The 19,952-nt window shown below is 35.1% G+C and overlaps 1 protein-coding gene across 1 annotated transcript; it reads right to left on the bottom strand.

Moving 5' to 3' along the window:
* Window positions 1-679: 679 nt before the first annotated feature.
* LOC131059855 (probable glycosyltransferase STELLO2) lies at window positions 680-19,163 on the bottom strand. Its single transcript, XM_057992912.2, has 3 exons — window positions 16,828-19,163; window positions 1,749-1,875; window positions 680-1,617 (listed from the first exon to the last, which is right to left on the bottom strand). Exons 1-3 carry the CDS (start codon window positions 18,534-18,536, stop codon window positions 1,141-1,143), a joined length of 2,313 nt encoding a protein of 770 aa, XP_057848895.2. The 5' UTR covers window positions 18,537-19,163; the 3' UTR covers window positions 680-1,140.
* Window positions 19,164-19,952: the final 789 nt, after the last annotated feature.

Here is a 19,952-nt window from a genome sequence, read left to right as displayed (position 1 = left end):
GTAGAGTTCCAAGGTTGCCCAACTATAAGAGCAAGTTTAGAAGTTGAACCCTGACCTCTTTTAGCTCTAAAGACAAAATCGACACAATCAAATGTGTTCTCCTTTTAACTGCATGCGTCAGTTTCCCTTGGAAATTTGTCAATTGTTTGCAAACAAAAAAGCACTTCCTCCACTCAAGTACTGAGAAAGTGAACACTACACTCCGAGTCTACTATATGCTAGTCTTGCCTCTTCTCTAGCTTTCGAGACAAGCCCTCCAAAAAGGAAGATCTTACAAATTTCAAACATTTACGATGCATTGCTTTACATGTTCACACCCGTTTTGCTTAAAATGTTTTTACATGGTGTTCCTTTGTGGTTGTAGTTCATAGATGCTTTAGGCTGACCAGAGTGATGCAATTGGTTCCAGATTTCCACCTGGCAACCAGGTTTCTTAAGCTTTTAAAACGTCCACACAAATTTAGTGTAGTCTCCATGAAGGATTCAGAATTAAATGCGATAGAACTCAAGCGACAAACTAATTTAGCGGAGTTGTCTCTTTTTGGAAAATTGCTAAACAACCACTTGTTTGTCCTAGGTCCTCCTAAAGGTTTGTTTTAAGATGCTCGAAAATGTATTGTATTAAAATACATATGAAGTTGTGCTTAGTATTGAAATGACTAGTAGAATTACAACCGGACGCAAAAAAATATCCAAGTATTTTTGCCTTTTCATGTAAGGCCAATGACGAATGTTGATAAAAAAATAATAATATTCACAAACAAATTAAAAAATCAACCCTTAAGGGCCAATTACATTAAGGATGACCAATTGGCAGAAGATGATCGTGGATACATATGGGGGAGCAAACCAGCTTGTTAGACGATACAGCTCCATACTCCATGGACCTTTTCAAGATGAAGTACATGCCCCATACTGAATCTAAGGGCCCAATATACAACAGGTGATCTCTTTTGAGATGCTGAGCGTGAAAAATAAAAAATCAAGGGAAACAGTGCACTCTAGCTCCTGTTGAGCCACCAAAATAAGAGGATTCTCTTTTCATTGAAAAAACCTGTGGATTTGTTACCGGAGTCTTATTTTTTTGTTGGGCCAAAGTTTTCTAACAATAATTCCTGGCAGCACACCTACAGTATCATTTCAAAGCACCTCTAAAAGGAGAGGATCACCAGAAGACATTGCTTTTAACAGCCGCACAAAATCTGACTCATTTGACACCTTCCAAGGATGCACAGCATGTACTTCTGCTGAATAATAGCTCAAAGCATCAGAAGTTCCACCTCTCTGGTAAATGCTATTGCTTAGGGCATTAGGATCAAACATATCAGGTGTATCCATTGCAAGAAAAAATATAGGCACTGCAACCTCATGGTGCAGATTTGAATCGCCCACGAGAGAGACAAGATCCACAAAGTCTCCAACAAAACGTTGTGGAACATAAAATACTTCAGAACTGCAAACAACAAAACTTTTCTCATCCATGCTCTCTCTGTATTTAATCTGGAGGTGTACAGGTAAATCACTCAAAAGCTTCTTCACAGTGTCTCGGCCACCATCTTTGAAATACCATTCTGAGCTATTAGAATCCAAACTCACTTTTGCCCAAGATGCTGAAACCTGGGGGAGAATTCAGAAAATACTTGGTCAAAATTGATTGATTTAGAAATAATAGCAACCAAGGAAAGATCACAAGCCGAAAATAAAAAATCTTCATTGACTAAAGTGGAATAAAAAAAACTAAAACTAACCTTGTGAGTAATCCAGAGCTTGCTTTTGTCAGCTTGAACAAGATTCCAGTAATTGAGTATCGTGTCCTCCTTGAGAAACATAAAGCCTTCTGCATTTGAGTACCTTTCAAATATCTTAGGGAAGATTCTGCAGAAACAAAAACTTGTCCTTAGATTTTTTAGCACTACATTAAGTCTGCATATTACCATCCACTGCACAATCTTTTCCCACTTCATATTATTAATTTCATGAGGATACAGAAGAACCAAGTAAACTGGTAGAACTCAAAGACTATATGATAACTTGAAAATTCCAGAAAGCAATGTATATTAATAAGTAGTCTAAAGTTAATTCAATGAGGAAACCGATCACAAGAAACAGTGTTATTCAAAAATACATAGCAAGAGAAGCCCTATTTTAAAATATCAGTAGAAATCAAAACTAACATAGATACATCATACAACCACCACATAAATTTCTGCTCTAATGTACAAATAGCAACAACATTTTAAGACAAATAAAAAAAATGAGAATGTCACAATAAAAGTGATGCGAGGCAAAGGGCCCTTGCTCATTCCCTACATTCGGAAATACTTCATTAGATTACTTCAAAAGGGCAACGTGCCAAGAATTCTGCAGCATCTTACCATAATTGTTATAAAAATGTTCCAGAGTGTATCTCTTCCTGCATATTGTTAGCCTAACAAGATCTTCAGCAAATATAACCTCTGTCTAATCCATCATGAGATCACTTCAAGGAGATGTAATACTAGCAAACTGATGCAAGGCTAAGAACCTGTGTTCATTTCCTATATCTTGCAACAATCCATCAGTCATTCAAAAAAGCATACCAATACCAGTGTCATCTAACAATTGTTACATTATGCCAGAGAAGTTCAAAAATTCATAGCACAGGCATCCATGAAGAGCCTGATGCAAGGCTAAAAGCCATGCACATCTCCCACATTTAGAAATAATTCATCAGAAGAATTTAAAAAGACAAAAGGCCAAGAATCACAGACTTATCTAACCGTATATGTTAAGTTATAAAAAAAAATTATCTGTTCATACATATTGTTGATTTGATAATTAAAGTTAAATAAACATTAAAAACAAGTCCCTGGTCCAATTTTTATCAAGCAGGAAACCATTTAACCTTCAAATGGTTCCTAGTCCTCAGTCATCCAACTAAAAGCCTTTCTTTGCCTTCCACCATGTCAGCTCACTGCAGTTTCTTTACATATAGATCAGATGTTCAAAACATGGCCAGCTTCTTGCATTCTAGATATGAAGGATGCAATAGAAAGTCAATTAACTGATATTGCCATAATAGACATAATGCTTCTGCTCTTTACCTGGGAACAACTGTCATCTATTGTATTAATAAGAATATAGCCCATCGCTTGAGGTCAATTACATGTATAACACTACTCAAGCTTAACATAAAGCTGATATATGTAATTAGAATCCCTAAGCACAATACAACTATCAATCTATGCAATACTTATTGAATTCCTAAGCATACTGACCATCAACCAGTCAACACCCATTCCTGATTGAGTCATCCCGGTTTCTCTCTTTGTTTTGGTCTCATATGGCCAATGTGATGTAGACTTTAATTTAAGTTTCAAACTCTCCTCAGAGTCTAGCTTGTGACCACCTTTCAAACAAGTGTTTTATTCACCCTCCCACTAGCCCCCTAATATGGCATACTGCATATTTTATTCCTCCAGCGAACATTTGTCCTTAGGAATTAGAAACCAAAAGAGAGACTACAAACACAGCTGTCTTGTGCGCTGGAAGGAACAATAAAGTTATATTTTGGTTGCTTTTAGCTTCCAGTACATATTCTTCTCCATCTTCACTGTCATTTGTACCCTCTTGCCATCATCCTACCATACCCAACAACTGTAGCTTCTATTGACTTGAAGCTAACTCGTTAAATAAAGTGAAATTTCCTCCAGACAACAATAATCTTCCTAAAGCTCATCTGTATCTATTAATGCCCCTTACACTAGTGTCATGCTTCAATCTTCACTAACAGTGATATTCTTTTGGCACCCCAGTATTAAACTTCTCTTGGCAACATTCAGCCTTGTCAATTCTTATGATTTATTGATTCTCAAAAATCAACCGTCCCTATGCTATATATAACTTTTTGTGTTTAGTAACCATTGTTTAGCACTAGTATTCTAATCAGAGTTTGCGCTGAAAGTTAACTATGAAGTTTCCTTTCTCACACTTATGTTTCTATATATGACAAAGCCATAATGTCCTTGTTGCCTGCATTTTTAAAATGTTGTATTTATACAGGCATTTGGCAGACTAAGTTTTTGGATCACTTCATGCACCTCGTAAAAGTATCCTAGAGAGAACTAGATCATAATCTAGCCATATGTTACCACTCTCCAGTCTTACTTTTACTTGGTATCTTAGTCGCCCAGCTTGAGTTTGGCTAGAAATTTGAAAACTGATTAAATTTGACCTTAAGTTCAAGATACAGAAATCAGGAAGGTGGTGCACACAGGTTATGATCTGGCTTATGATCTAAGGAAAAATTGATGACGAGGCTTTTAGAGATTTTTCTGGCTGTCAAAAAAACAGAAAGTTGTTTGCAGCTTGACAGACTAAGTTCTTCATAATACATGCAATAAAGGACAAAGTTATTCAATGACAACGTATGGATCAACTTTTTTATTCACCCCCAAACAGATCTATCTAAAGGTAAACATCCTAAAGGGTGCTTTATTCAAGTTGAAAGATTTAGGTTACAACAGTTGACAAATTTATCAACATATGCTTCACGGTTGAAAGTGCAGATGGACTGGATTAGATTTTCAATTGACCTATTTAGAATTCTTTCAATTCATCAAATTTTAAATATTTGAAATAGAATTGACAAAACAGGTGACTGAGACCGGTATGCTTCAAAGGGACGATAAGTCTCTCATTCATTCAAAGTCTTTCTCCTAATACATCTCATTATTGTAGACAATTGATATATTGAAAGAATTCCTAGTATTTAATTGAAACTTGGTTGCACTATTCCATTTTAAATCAAATCATTTTTTCTGTTTATAAGGCCACTTTACATCCTACAATCATTCATGCGAACTTCCTTTCAATTTTGCCTTCACATTTGATTTCCCACTTTATGTTCTTTCCTTTTTTTCACATATGTGAACAGTAAACAGCTATCCATGCACCAAGATGATTGAAGAAGATATTCAATTCTCCCACTCATTACACATTCTCAGCTCTTGACCACTAACATCAAATTCCATTCAATATGAAACATGTTGGCTCTTATATCAGTTGCCTCAAAAAATCTCTTGTTTCTACCCCAATTCATCAAATTTCAGTTTCTAAACTTTTATTTTTGGTTGTTGGGATCTGATCTCATTCTACATTGTACTGCACAACCATCCACAAAACACAGTTTTCATTTACATGTTAGCAACAAATACTAGTTTGCCTCAACTTCTGCAATGAAAGTCTTCCTTGTCCTCTGCAGTTATGGCGTAATTGGTGACAGACAAGAATGTTCAGCATTTTAAGAGTTCTCCAAACAAAACATGTTCTCAGTTCTTACTAATGATTATGCAGTTATTGCTTTTGAATCATATCTGCCAAAGAACTCTAGGCAATAGAAAATGGCTAAGTCACAGGGTTCGCCGAATTTCAACCATGAAATTCGAAATTCGGCATTCGTCAAACTCCAAAACGTCATTAAAAATTCGTTCAAATTCGCCTTTTAGATTCGTACAACTGAAGGGCTTAATTTTTTTCTTTCCTGCCTCTGTCAATAACAAAACCGAGTGTGGAGCAGGTTGAGCTTTGAGACATCACACAAAGGAAAATCAATGTGTTACGTTTTTTTCCATCTATCCCTTACAGTTCTTTTTGTCTATCCTTTGCGTCACGGTTCTTTCGATTCTTTACCTTCGCGACATGGTTTTTTCCATACTACCCTTCATGAATTTCATAGGTTCTTTCCGTCTCTGCTGCGTGAAACTCCTGTAGATTGTGCTCGTCTGCTCCTTCCTCTATCGGGCTGACCTGTTAGGGTTTTCTGCGAACGAGCCTTTTATTTTTAAGTTTTGTTTTTCTTTTAACCTTTTGTTTTTTTCAACTAAATTTAGTAGCTTTATATTTTATGATTTTAACCCATGACATTCGTTTATTTATTTAATTTTTTATAATATATTTAAATTTAATATTTAAAATATTTAAATTAGATTTTTAAATAATAATATTTTATTATTTACATATAATATCATTTAGATTAAATTTCGAACATATTAATATTATAATATTTTAAAATTTATTATAATTTGTTCAAATTTAATATAATATTATTTATTTTTTAGTTTATTATTTATATATTAGAAAATTAAATTATTATTTATATTTTTTATAAAAAATGTACAAAGCGAATTTAATGTCGAATTTTTTTTCAAATTTTTTACCCTAGTCGATTTTCATCCAAATTTCATTGTTGCCGAACTCAAACTCAAATTCGAACCTTGTGACGTAGGAAAATGGCATTGTAGTTTTGCTGCTTCTGGGAAATGCATTTGCTCTGTAACAATCCATGACAAAAAATTCTGTTCACATGCTATTGAGGGAAGGATTGTCATTCCTCCAACCTAGCCCATCAATGACATTGATTTCTAAAAGATCATGAACTAACTCAGATATCTGGAAGTTTCTTACCTTTCAGAAAGAGGTCAAAGTAAAAACCACTCTTTTTCAATTATGATCTGCAGAGTGGCTTGTTGGCTTAACAATCATTAATAATATGATACACCAAAGTAGACGTGTCCAGATCTTCATCCCAGAATAATCGCATAAATACCACTGATAAGCATCCATGTACTTAGGTATTGCATAGCCTTTCATAAGACTGACCATTTCCATGTAGACGGAATTTTGCATATGACCAATCACCACTGTGCAAATAATATCTTGCACCAAAATCGCCATTCTTATACAAATCATAGCTTGCATTAAACTTATCATTCAGAGGTGGATAAGCTAATGGACAGATTGCTATTCCTAACTAGTATAGCAATTTCTCCATCATGAGATACCTTAAATATGCGGTATCCCACACAACAGTACTTAGAACCTGCCCCACATAACAATGCTTCTATTCTGACTCCTGAGTTATTGTAGATGTTACATGCCATGCATACTTGAATGCTTTCCCTCAAATATGGTTTTGCAATTAGTAATTGACAAACACGTTATCCAATGCCCAAACAGACTCTCTCTAAAAAGATCCTCCATTTTCTTATGCACTCAATGATAGATTTTCTTTTAGCTGCTTCTCCAATGCACCAAAAACAACAAAGTTGTGCATGTCCGTCCATTGGATGCAATTATAAGAAACAGTGAACCTGATCACTGGGAGGTTCACTGGGATTCCTTAATCCTACAGATAATTGTAACTGTACCTTAGCAAAGACCATGTAGAGACAATATCAGTGTAGTGAATGTTCTTACCAAGGGCCTTAAAGATCTGTTCAACTCCCATTCGATATCCAAAAGCTATATATATACATTAAAACCTAAAGAGTTCCCTCATATATTTTGGAATGCTTCAACTTTCACGAATCAAGTTACTGGATTCATGATCGATCAGTCCAAATACCTTGTAAAAGTCTATTTCGCCATTTATTCTTCTAGTCAAAGTCCAACAAAATTCCCCTTATGTCCATCTTCATGTTTCTTTCCTCTAAATGAAGTTAAAATATGATGGTTATTTAAGAATCTATTATTTATAATTGAAACCGTTACACTTCTTACACTCCTAATGAAATGTTATGACATGTTTCATAGAGTGAATTCTCCAAATTCTTCACAGTGCAAAACCAATGTATTGTAACTTTACTTTGATTGCAAAAAAATTCTTTTATAAGACAACAATTTTTCTCCACATCGTAAAATCAAAATTGACTTTTAGAATCTGAAAAGAATGTCATCCAGCAAATGAAGCAATTGTTTGGTGAAAATCCATGCACTTTCAACACATTGAAACCTGATGCACTCATATGCTTCACTTGGAAGCATCCTGGCACTGTCAAATAACTAATGAGACATACAAATAAAAGAAAAAGCATTTATAATATTCATGATACTAGGTGTATGTTCTGTTGTTTTCCACTTCTGCAAGTGTTTTCATATGACTATGATAGATTGCTGGGACTCTTTAAGACATGTTGATCTGTGCCCTACTTGATCCTCAGCTCATGATTCTCCCGAACAACCTCAATCTTTATGCAAAAAAAATTGACCCTCAATTTCTTACAAAGTTAGCTCTCTTTCCTTGATAAGCATTGGATGAGACTCAGGGTTCTGTTGCAAGTCCACACTTATTAGGTGCTTGATGGGACTCTATACAAATATAGCTGTGCTTAAATTGATCTCCAGGACATTATTTCCTAGATCATTAACATAAACACTACTAATTTCTTATCAAGTTAATTATCTTTTCTAGATCGCAAGCTGATAAGACTATGGGCTTTATGAAACGGAAAACTACATACAACTCAAAATACTTCAAATATCACGATTCAATACATTGTTTAGTGATTTAAATAGTTGCAACGGCAGTAGGCCAGTGAATGATGCCATGAAATTCCTGTGCATTATTCTAAATTTACAAGGTGGGCAAGGCCCCTTCCTACTTCCAATAAAGCATTCAGTTTTGAGCTTTTGTGTTGAAGTTCCTTGTCTCTAAAAAGGTTTGGCCCGTCATTTTTAAATCGCATAACCATCACAATCTTAATCATGATTTTTTTATTTTGTGAACAATCCCATCAATTATTACAATGTTTGACCAATCTCAATCACTCTTCTCAGATTTAAGAATTAAGAGATTGGTTATATTGGAAATCAACTTTATTTTAAGTCCACAAGGTTTGTAATCATACTATTAATGAAAACAATGTGGGTTCTTGGAAGCCTTTCCCATCAATGCCTCCTTGTTTGATCACAGCAGCTGAAGATTTACAATTGCTGCTTAGTAAATGGTCAATTCCTAATATCAAAAGATCAAATTGTTTAATTTGGAATATAAGTAAAACTGATGGAATCACAGTAAAAGAAGCAATGCTAGTATTAGGAGAACGGGCAAAATTAATAAGAATAGAGTTGGGTTTCAGAGAATATGGACCAGCCATGGTTGCCTGAAGCTACAGCATTTCTTTTGGCTGACACATAAAGGGAAAGCTCAAATTTGAAGGATTAATGTTAATGGGCAAATTGGGACCTCCATGTTGCCTCCTCTGTAGAGAAAATGGTGATCTCATTTTTCTTCACCATTCTTTTTCTACTAACTTCAGTCTTGGGTGATGAGCAAATGGGGACTACCATGGGATCTGCCAGAATCTTGCAGTTTTATTAAATAACTGGACCTATAATTACAAAAACAAAGGGCTAAAATAATTATTGCAAGTCCTCCCTTCTATTCCTGTTTGAAATATAAGGCTGGAGAGGAACCAAAGGGTATTTATTATTTAAGGATAATATTTTTCCTGTAGAACTGGCGTGGGGCAAATGAAATCCTTAATTGCAGACTTAGAGAGCATATTTTCAAAGGAGGGCTGGAAAGTTGTGGTTAGGTGACAATATTAGTTTGAAAGATAATCCTGTGGCTGAGATTTGTTGTTGGTCTCCTCCTTCGGATAAATTTGTGAATTTGTACTTGCAGCAAAATGTAATCCAAGTGCTGGTGGTGGGGGCTGTGATTTTAGAGACAGCAGTGGCAACCAATACTTATTTTGGCTTCGGACTCAGGCCAAGACGCTAACAATGGGGTAGAAATTTTCACCTTAACAAAGTGATCAATAAGGATTGGGAAAAGGTGGAAGCTAAAGGTGATTCCAAGGTAAAAATAGATATGGTGAGCAAGAATCATGGAAATTCCGGGATCCTTTGTAATGTGCTTGAGAAAATAAAATCAATGGAAAGTTTTTTTAACAAGCTAAAATTTTCTCATATTAAGTGATCAAGGAATTCGGTGACAGATCAGGCAGCCAATGAAGGGGTCAACTTAAGCAAAAAATCAAGGGCTAGATCGATATTATGGTTGTCTGACTTCCCTGCCAAAACAGCCTCTTTAATGGCAGAGAATCTGAAAAAGTATAACGATAGTTTTGGCCCAATAAGGGACTTTGTTCACTGAAGAAGGTTCAAATGGATCAAACATTAATCTCATTCCAATTGGAGCAGTCTGTGTGTAGACTAAGGAGGAGAATTTAAAGCCTGATTTTAGGGCTGTTGAGATTTATAGTCACGGAACTGAAAAATATCCAAAATAGTGTGGTTTGCCAAGAATGAAAAAGCACTTTAAGTACATCCAAAATTAAAATTCTCAGCATCTCCTTCCCTATATTTGAGGCACTTTACAGAAGTACACAGATTATTGGAAAAACAGAGACTATATTGGAATCATATGTTTATGAAGCTATTGATTGTAAACCAAATTCACTCTTATGAGAAAGGGGATGATAGCAAAGCAAAGGGATATCCCCTAAGGACATGATGACAAAGCTGCTATGCTGTGATGAAGAAAACTTCTCCATCAATCCTTCTCCATAGATAGGGGTTTTCCAGTTGTTTCTGGCTGAAGAATGTATATCTTGGTATGTCAATAATTATAGTTGGAAACTTGGAAGCATACAACTGGTCCTTTCGTCACCTGCCCTTTCTGTTCAGGGTTGGATGTTGATTTTAGGTGAAAACAGAATTAACATTAAAAGAAGAGAAGTATTGAACAAATCTTGTTTTGAGTGGCAGCCTCTACTCGGCAAAAACAAAATGTATGTGTAATGTATTCCTTTTACTGGTAATAATATAAAGGGGTGTTTTTAGCTGATAAGGTTCGAGTTGGATAATATTTTATTATTGACTGGATCTGCTGTACCATATGTTACCAGAATCCACACTAAGACAACAATTTTTGTTTAAAAAAAGTAAAAACATGATTTAAAATCAATGATTTAAAAAAGATAAGAGAATCAATACAGTGCAGTTGCACAATAAATCAAACATGTAACCAGATTAGTTTTTGTTTGATTTTAAAAAAAAGCAAGCTGTGAAATCTTATGCAACTATTATAAACAATTTCGATCGATGCAGTGCAACATGGAGGTGTTTCAATACTTGTATAGATATCATAAATAGAACTATCTCTAAGATGCCGATAGATATTAGCTCAATGTGCCTATATTGATATCTGTTTAAGCCTATACAAACAAACAAATAGATAAGCAAATAGATGAAAAAAGACACATAGTTATTTTATTTACTTGAGAGTTATTTTATTTTCTTTAGGACTATTCAATATACTACATACATACATGGACAAGTAAATTTCTAATTTTTATTTAAGAATTATTTTATTTCATTTACATTGTTTAATTTATTTTTATTTAATGAGATATTTTTTGGTAATACACTTAGTCACTTTTAACATTCATTGTATCTACCTTCTAATTTTACTTTTGGAAAAGCCAGCATTCATTATTTTCATATTTTGGTAATTCTTTTGTTTTTTTTATTTTGAAAAGTGTACTAAATATCATTCAATTATAAGTTACCTTTTAATGGTTTTATTTGTAGGCATTAACATAAATTCTAAATTTTTCTTTCATGGTCATGACATCAGATGCTTCTCCCCCCTGCTGCCACCGAAATGCCCTTGTAATACAAAGGCAATTGTGGTGAAATCATAAAAAAAAATGCAAGGCTCTAAAATGCCAAGTCATTAGGATTACACTCTAACAGAATCTTCCATTTCTTTTTGACTTTTGCAACTTAATATCATTTTCACTTCCCAACTGTGATAAAAGCAGAAACCCCATTGCCTCCATACAGCCTTGTAATGTCCCCTACTAGGGTTTGGTCTATTTTAATCATAATTAATCTATTTCAAAGTACTTATGACTTAAACTAACTTGATTAAGAGTCAAGTCTATCTTAACATGAAACAAATCTGTGATATCCTGTCTTTCTTTAGTCTATCAAATACTTGCTAATTTACCATACTAGATAATTAATCTTATTCTGATTCATTTATAAGTCATTTACATATTTAATTATATGAATTATTATTTGTTACTGCAGAACAATTACTAATAGATATTATATTAATTATAATCATTATAGTAATATCATAACAATACCTATATTTATAACCCTTATATTATTCCTTATTCTTATTGGAATATATATATACATAAATAAATAAATGAATTAAATAATATTACCAATAATTTATGTACTTGCTAATTACCTATTCTATAAATTATTGATACTATCACTGGTTAAAAATATTGGTTATTAATATATAGTGTGGCTGGAGAAAGGCAGACAGATGTGATGAATAACAGATCTGGTCTGCCATTGTTATGAGTTTAAATATTAGTATTATACATATTGCAATCTATGTTAGTATTATTATTATATTCTGCATACAGACATTATCGGGCTGCATATATTAAGCCTACTTTAAAACTCATTCTCTATGCAATTCACTCAGGACAAGTATGTTACTGCATGTAACTTAATAACAATTCTAGTCTGATCTAATTGATGGTGATCAACACTGATGTAATCTGACCTCCTTTTATGAGCACATACCAGATATGATAAATGTTAATGCATGATAGCCTCGGTAAGATAAATGATTGAATGAGAGATAAATGAAGTCTCTCATTCAAACATTTATTATTGTGAGGGGGCACGATCAAGTGATGTCTTGATCGGCCATGTCCAAAAGACATGGCCGGTCAAGACATCGCTTGACCGTACCCAGCCCACTACATATACCAAATGAAATGTGTGAGAATGGACATTGAAATAAAAATGCTCCTCCTCTCCTGCAACATAAAAGAAGACAATCAGATTTATACAACAATTCAGTGATAGATAATACATAGAAGAAGATAAATTTTAATTCTGATCCACAAAATTAACATGGTATCAGAGCCAGGTTTCCTTCTATAAAGCCTAACCGCCTGAAGGAAGATCCAATTAAGATCAGACTGATATCTCCTTGAAAGTCTCGAATATGGCCACATTGCAAGAACTTGTCCTCTCAAACTTAAACTACAAGCCCCTTACTGAAGTCAGAAATTCAGACGTATGTTCAGAAAAATATGTTCTCTAGAAGAAACTCAAGATACCTTGTGATTGAGAGGGAGCTTACTAATCAAGATTGAGCACTTCTGAGGTAAAAATTGTAAATATTGATTATTATTGTTAATACTAATAATTATTTTATGGGCCCTATGTAAATCATGAGGAAGTGACGACTTCCAAATGATTTCCACTTGTATTTTTGAGGTTATTGGAAGGTGACGATCTTACAATAACTCAAGATTGTGGATAGAATCGCCGACTGAGAGCTTGTGGATAGAATCGCCGATTGAGGCAATCCACACAAGAGCTCACGGATAGAATCGCCGACTGAGGCAATCCACGTGAGAGCTCATGGATAGAATCACCAACTGAGGCAATCCACTCAAGAGTTTGTGAATAGAATCGCCGACAAAGGCAATTCACATCTTGAAACTATGGTCCCAAGATAAGCATCATACGATTTATGAATATTGCTCCCAATACCTTTTACATTTATTTTACCTAGCTAAGAGGGAGTGTTAATGCATGATAGCCTCGGTAAGATAAATGATTGAATGAGAGATAAATGAAGTCTCTCATTCAAACATTTATTATCGTGAGGGGGCACGATCAAGTGATGTCTTGATCGGCCATGTCCAAAAGACATGGCCGGTCAAGACATCGCTTGACCGTACCCAGCCCACTACATATACCAAATGAAATGTGAGAGAATGGACATTGAAATAAAAATGCTCCTCCTCTCCTGCAACATAAAAGAAGACAATCAGATTTATACAACAATTCAGTGATAGATAATACATGGAAGAAGATAAATTTTAATTCTGATCCACACAATTAACAATAATTCCCAATCTATTCCATTGTTGCCCATATTCCTTCCCCAATATGTTCTCCCTACGATCTTCAAATGTTATTTATATCTTGGTGTCTATGTAGAACGACGCATCCTTTTAAAAGAGACGCACCTTACCCAAGTGAATTGATTACTACTAAGGAATCGCCGTTGATTATATTGATTTGTTAATGCTAAACAAATTCGTGAATTCCCACCCTCTAGGGAATGACTTGGTCCTCTCCAAAATATCCATTGACTACTCTTTCCATATTATAAATACGATATTCATGATCTGCTACTTATTTTCCCATGTAGAGAAGAAACACTACTTTTGACATATCGCTTGTGTATTATGGTCATTTATTCATATAGTCGACTGTCATTTAATTTGCTGTTGTGAATAACTTTGTGAACTTCATATTAATTATTTACTACGTAGCTGTCACACAGAACCATATATCTATGTCTGGGTTACCGCATGCATCAGTGTATAACACTCGGACTGTATTTATTTATACATCGCAGATTATATTCATATACTGTGTGCTCAGAATATGTATCCGAGTCTTCAACAAAGTGTATGAGTATTCTGTACGCAGACTACAAAGCGTATATGTGCTGTAGAATATATCTTCATCAAGATGTGTATGTATTATATACTCAGATATATATATATATATATATAAAATATGACCTCTGTATACTGTAGGCTGAGTCTTCTATATATTACAAGCAGATATAGTAATTGATCATTAGTCTACTTCAAATTTGCTGCTATAAGTAGATGTCAATTCTTTGACATCAATGATAATATCTCAAGAGCTTTTGGTTATTATTAACTGGCAACTTTAATTAATAGCTAATATTAATAGCTATGCCTGATTATTACTATCAAGTAATTTGAATGTGCAAAAGGCGGATTATTAATAAATAAATAATATTATCAATTTATAATAATATTATATTAATTTAAGATTATTAATAAATAATAAATTATGTTTCATGTAAGTAATAAATAATTTGCTGGTAATTATTATATTAATTAATAATTATTATTTTATTAGGATATATATATATATAAGGACCAAGGAGGGGACATGACACCCCATTGCCTCCATACAGCCTCTCACAGTGACACATTGTCGCATTGTGCTTTGTAAAATGCTTCCTAAAATTAAAAATTGACATGGTGACTCTGAGGACTTGAACATGAAACACATCATTCCCCATGTGTGTCCAGAAAATGGAAAAGAAAAGGAAATTGGCACTGCCTGCAAAATGAAAAGTGGCTAGAGTTCTCACCTGAGACAGATACTTAGAAGCTTATGACAAAAATCAATACCATTACCATTGTGAGTTTTTTTTTTGCATTTAGGGCTTTTTTAAGAAACAAATGAAGATGCAGGTTGGATGTCTCCAGCACCAGAGACGTGTCCCAGGTGGTGGGAGACACCTCTCCCTGCAACACTGGATATTAGTATTTTGTCTCAAAAATAAATTAAGGAGACACACTAAAATAAGATGTGCCAATAATAAAGAGCTGTATAACAGCAATCACGCATCAGCTATATGGAGACTTCACACCATAATAATTAGCACACACATCCAATCTCCATCCCCATTTCCTAGTACCAAGGGTTAAATCCATTATGCTTAAGTTTAAACAATAAAATTAAATTAAATGCTTAGTTAGTATCGAGGGTGATTCTTGTCTGCTGGTAGAGGGGTGAGTTTAATGGCAATATCACTTGGGCAGGGGCACAACAACAATGGTTACGTGAGTTATCCTTGGCTGTAGTCTAAGCTAGACACATACTGTTGTTATTGATACTAACCTAGGGCAGCTTCACCCAAGGTTTATTTTACACATTCCATTTTTTGGGGGGCCATATTGCATACACATGCACATGGTTCCAATATAAGGTTCTGTTGCTTGCATAAATGGTAAACAGATTGAGGAGGACATAGCAAGGCAAATATAGTATACCAATGCATTTGCTTAATTTCATTAGATTTCCACAGTCAATAATTACAATGAATAATGCTTCTGGATTAAACTGTGTTTGCAATTTTTGGTATCAATGTTTCAGATCACACTACGTGATCCATCATCAAGAGGTAGAGAACAAACTGTAAAAAAGGATGGATCACAGAGTGTGATCAGATATGTTGATACAAAAAATTGCAAACACGGTTTAATCCAGAAGCATTATTCAAAGCATTTGCTAATAAATAAGGGTACAAAAGTCAGTTCAAGTAGGAGAATGAAGCCTGTGATGGCCGTTCTTACTATCTATTACCAAGTGAGTTACTTTAGTTCACAGTGGAATAATGAACCCAAGTACAACTAACATAAGATTTTATTCCATGGGAGATCTAATGATGATCAAATGGTTTCCCTAATCAGGTGTTCAGGAATAACATTTTGCAAAATCAAATGTGATCAGTATACGTTCTTTAGTGCTTGAGTAGGACTGCATCATGCTAATGAATCGGCTAATAATAATTTATCTCATTTTCAGGAGCTGTTACAGCGATGTATAAGGCATTATTAACAAATTAGCTTTGGTCTCAAGTTGAAAGGGATTGTTCTAGCATTTTGCACAAAAGGCACACGAATTTGTTAGCTATGTTATCTTTAAGATAAGAAGTTCAAACAATTCAGAAACAAGATGCAAGTAAAACATAAAGGTTGCATTGAGTCACAAGATCTTATTCTGAGAAAAAGATATGGGTAAACAAGATAAGGTTGTAAACATTAGGCTCATAGACAAAACATTGCAAAGAATTGATGTTTAAATACAATTCAAAGGAGAATTGTAATAAGTGACAAATGCAGGAGCAAAACACCAAAATTATTATATGCTCAAGGCATAGAAAGCGCATAAGAATGAAAGATACACAATTTTCGTTTATAAACATTGTGACCCAATGATTTCAACATGTGATCAGATCTTGTAGCAGGCATCAATTTCCAGATTATCAAACAGAAGATTCATTTTCCTGATCTCTTATATATTTTTGCACAAGGTCCTAAAGGAGAAAGTGATTCCAGATCAAATGAAAAAAAATATTAACAAAAGACAGAAACCGGTGCAATCTGAGAAACTTACTTGTAAACTTGCCACCACTCTGCATACTCAACTCCAAGATCTGGATTACTCTTCTCCGATACAACAACCACACTCTTGAATATGCGACCATACAGCATTCTCCACCCTAGAACAGTATGATTCACAGATCCACTGCAGTGCATTATAAGCACTATATTCCCATAAAACTTCCTCCACCTAATCAGATTTCCAATCTCAAAATTCACTGCACCTGCTTCCTCTACACCAAGATGCACTGATGGAAGCTTCAGAGGCACAAACTCCTTATGATCTCCATGGAACACTACAGCACTTTGCCTGCCCAGCTCTAATGACAACAATCTCGGCTGAAGGTAACCAACAGCCAGCAGATCCTGAAGCCAAGAAGCAGTGAACGTCACATCTTGTGAAGTCCAGAACCCCTCCACAGCCATGGAATGGCTCAAATGCAAAATCTTCTCAAACAGGGTTGGCTTGTTAGACCTCCAGGATATAAGAAACTTAATCAAACGACCTACATTAACATGGAGGTCCTTCTCGTCTGAAAATGGATATGACTGGGTTCGATCAATTCTGTGAGCAGTGGGAGGATAAATGGCAACATAACCACCAATCTCCCACAAAATCCTCTGTGCCCAGTAGCCCCTGAGTATATCAGAGGCCATAGTGCTGACAGAAACAGGAAGCATCAGACCCCAAAAAGCAGGGCTATGAATTAAAGTATTAAAAGAATTCACAGGGGCCATAATCCCCTGAGGCAGGGAAACTGGTGGAGCATGTGAATCAAATCTGATATCAAATGCCTCAATTCCGGACTTTCTAGTATAATAAAACACCGAATCTACATCGGGAAGCCCATTGGCAATTCCCTGCTGAATAAATTGTTTTCCACTGTAAACCTCGCCATAGTAATCCTCAGGATTAACGTCACCGACATCCTCTAAAGGCAAACCCCGAGGCCAGACAGATCTCTGACCAAAATGAATATAAGGGTTTACAATAATTCTATCATTTCGGCTATGCTTATTCACATACTGCAACATGGGCTCCCTCCGGGCCTCTTCTCCAATCAACTCTACGTCGAAATGGGTACTCAAATTCCCGTTGATAACCGACCCGTGCTCATCTGCGTCATATATTTTCTTGGCCCCGTGCTGAATGGCAAACAAATACCCTACGCTCTTTCTTACATAAGAATTATAAGGAACATGATTAAGGATCCGATAGCCCAGAGCAGATTGCTGGTCAACAGACAGAAAAATTGCACCCTTGACATCCCAGTCGGATGGCGTCTCTGAATCTCCCACGGCCACGACCCGCCAGCCCCTGATCTTGGTCAATTGATGGACTTCCTCCGTCGGGGTACCCGTAACGGCAACAACAATCCATTTCTCTGCCTTAATGATGCTGTATTTGCTGCTGTCTCTGATAACTTCAATGTCCTTGAAGTGAACCTCTGGATAAGCAATTGTTTCCATTTCTTTTGAGACAGATTCAAAGCACAGCAATGCAGCCGTGTCACCGCCATTGCGGAGAATGATGAGTATCAAGGCGCTTATGAATATAAACCCCACGATAATTATTTTGGGCAGATTGTTCGAAAACCAGTCCCAGAAGCGGGGCTTCTGGTCATGATATTCATCGTAAATCGACTCCGACGGGGCGTCCGCTGCGTAAGAGGCAATTCTGGGCTTCGACGGCTTTGCAGCAGCTCGATCCTGGACCTGCATTGTGATATGTGAAGGCTTTTACCGATACTTTTTAGCTTATGGATCCGGTTTATGGGGTTTTTTAAGGATTTTTGGCCAGATTTTTTTGAGCCTTAGAAACATTGAAGGGATTCGAGAACTCAATGGACTTTTAAATAAGAGACTTTTTTGGTAGCCTTTCACAGAGAAATCAATTAAAGCAGCGTCAGAAGAAGAAAAATGTGTGAACAAATAATTTACTCTTTTCTGAAGACGGGAACCTGAGATTCTTGTAGCTGTCTATTAACGTTTGCGTTCAGTGACTCTCCGCAACTTGACGGGCTTCCAATTCGCGTTATTCGACAGAAAATGGTCTTCAGACATAAAAACCTGTAGCACTCCGCTTACATTTTCCTGTCGGGTGACAGAATGATGTCGTCAGATGAGTGGGGGCACCAAGGGCTTTAATGTAAGCCACACCTACTACTGAACTGTTTGGTGAGTTGTAGCTTTTAGCTGTCAATTGACGGAAATCTGGTGTTACTTTTTGATGTCGCAATGTGAATTTGGATCTCCGCCGACAGTCAACAGGGTCTCTACGGCACGAGGAAATTTCCAGCAATTGTTGGATTTTGTAAATATGAAAATGCAGAGAAACACGTGATGTATACACATTGTCTATGTCTCTTCTATGGAGATATATACATGGCATCCCTAGTTTAGCGGTTTTAAAACTTCGACTACAATCACACCAGAATCAAAGTACATTTGTGCTAATTATTGAACGCCAGTACATTTATGAGGATTATTCAATGCTTTCACCAACAATTTGCTTCTTATGATTTTTGAATTCTGTTTTAACTTATCATTAAATGATTTAGGTTTGTGGAGGAGAAAGTGCATATTTCCTTATTTATTTTCTATTATTTTAGTTTTATGGATAAATTTGTTGTTTTAGTGTTAATTAGAAGGACTTTGGAATGTTCAATTATTTTTTATTTGATTCAGTTTTTCTATTTTGAAATTAATAAAAAATAAATAAAAATTGTTTTAATCAAAATTTTGATTAATATATTGTCTTTTAGATAAAATTATTATTATTTTTAATTGAATTAATGCAGAAAATTCATACATAGAACAAGGTTTTCAACCATACAACAAATATTAGTGTGATCTTATCTATCTTATTTAAAATTTAGCTACATTTGATCTAACTTATATTCAAAATTGAGCTATTGTGCACATATAATCTTTTGAATTAACATCTACGATTGCATTTTGAACCAATGCAATATAACTACTTCATTCATTGTTTTTTATTAATAAAGCAGTGAGAACAAGGGCACTGACCCTTTACATAGCATAACTATTAAAAACCATAGTCCAGAAACAACACTATAACAGTATTAACATCAACTAACAGCAAAAAGAGACCAAGTCTTTAGAAATCAAAAACAA

Source organism: Cryptomeria japonica, chromosome 10, assembly GCF_030272615.1.
Source record: "Cryptomeria japonica chromosome 10, Sugi_1.0, whole genome shotgun sequence".
NCBI classification, from domain to species: Eukaryota; Viridiplantae; Streptophyta; class Pinopsida; order Cupressales; family Cupressaceae; genus Cryptomeria; species Cryptomeria japonica.
Note: the sequence above shows the minus strand (reverse complement) of the source record. Positions and strands in the feature narration are given on the sequence as shown.

Bases quoted from the DNA above. Each gene is read 5' to 3' on its own strand.
- LOC131059855 (XM_057992912.2), bottom strand. From the start codon at position 18,536: ATGCAGGTCCAGGATCGAGCTGCTGCAAAGCCGTCGAAGCCCAGAATT. The intron at 1,876-16,827 runs GTAAGTTTCTCA...TTGTTTCTGCAG, and splicing joins GAGTGGTGGCAAGTTTACAA to AATCTTCCCTAAGATATTTG. The intron at 1,618-1,748 runs GTTAGTTTTAGT...ATTCTCCCCCAG, and splicing joins AGCTCTGGATTACTCACAAG to GTTTCAGCATCTTGGGCAAA.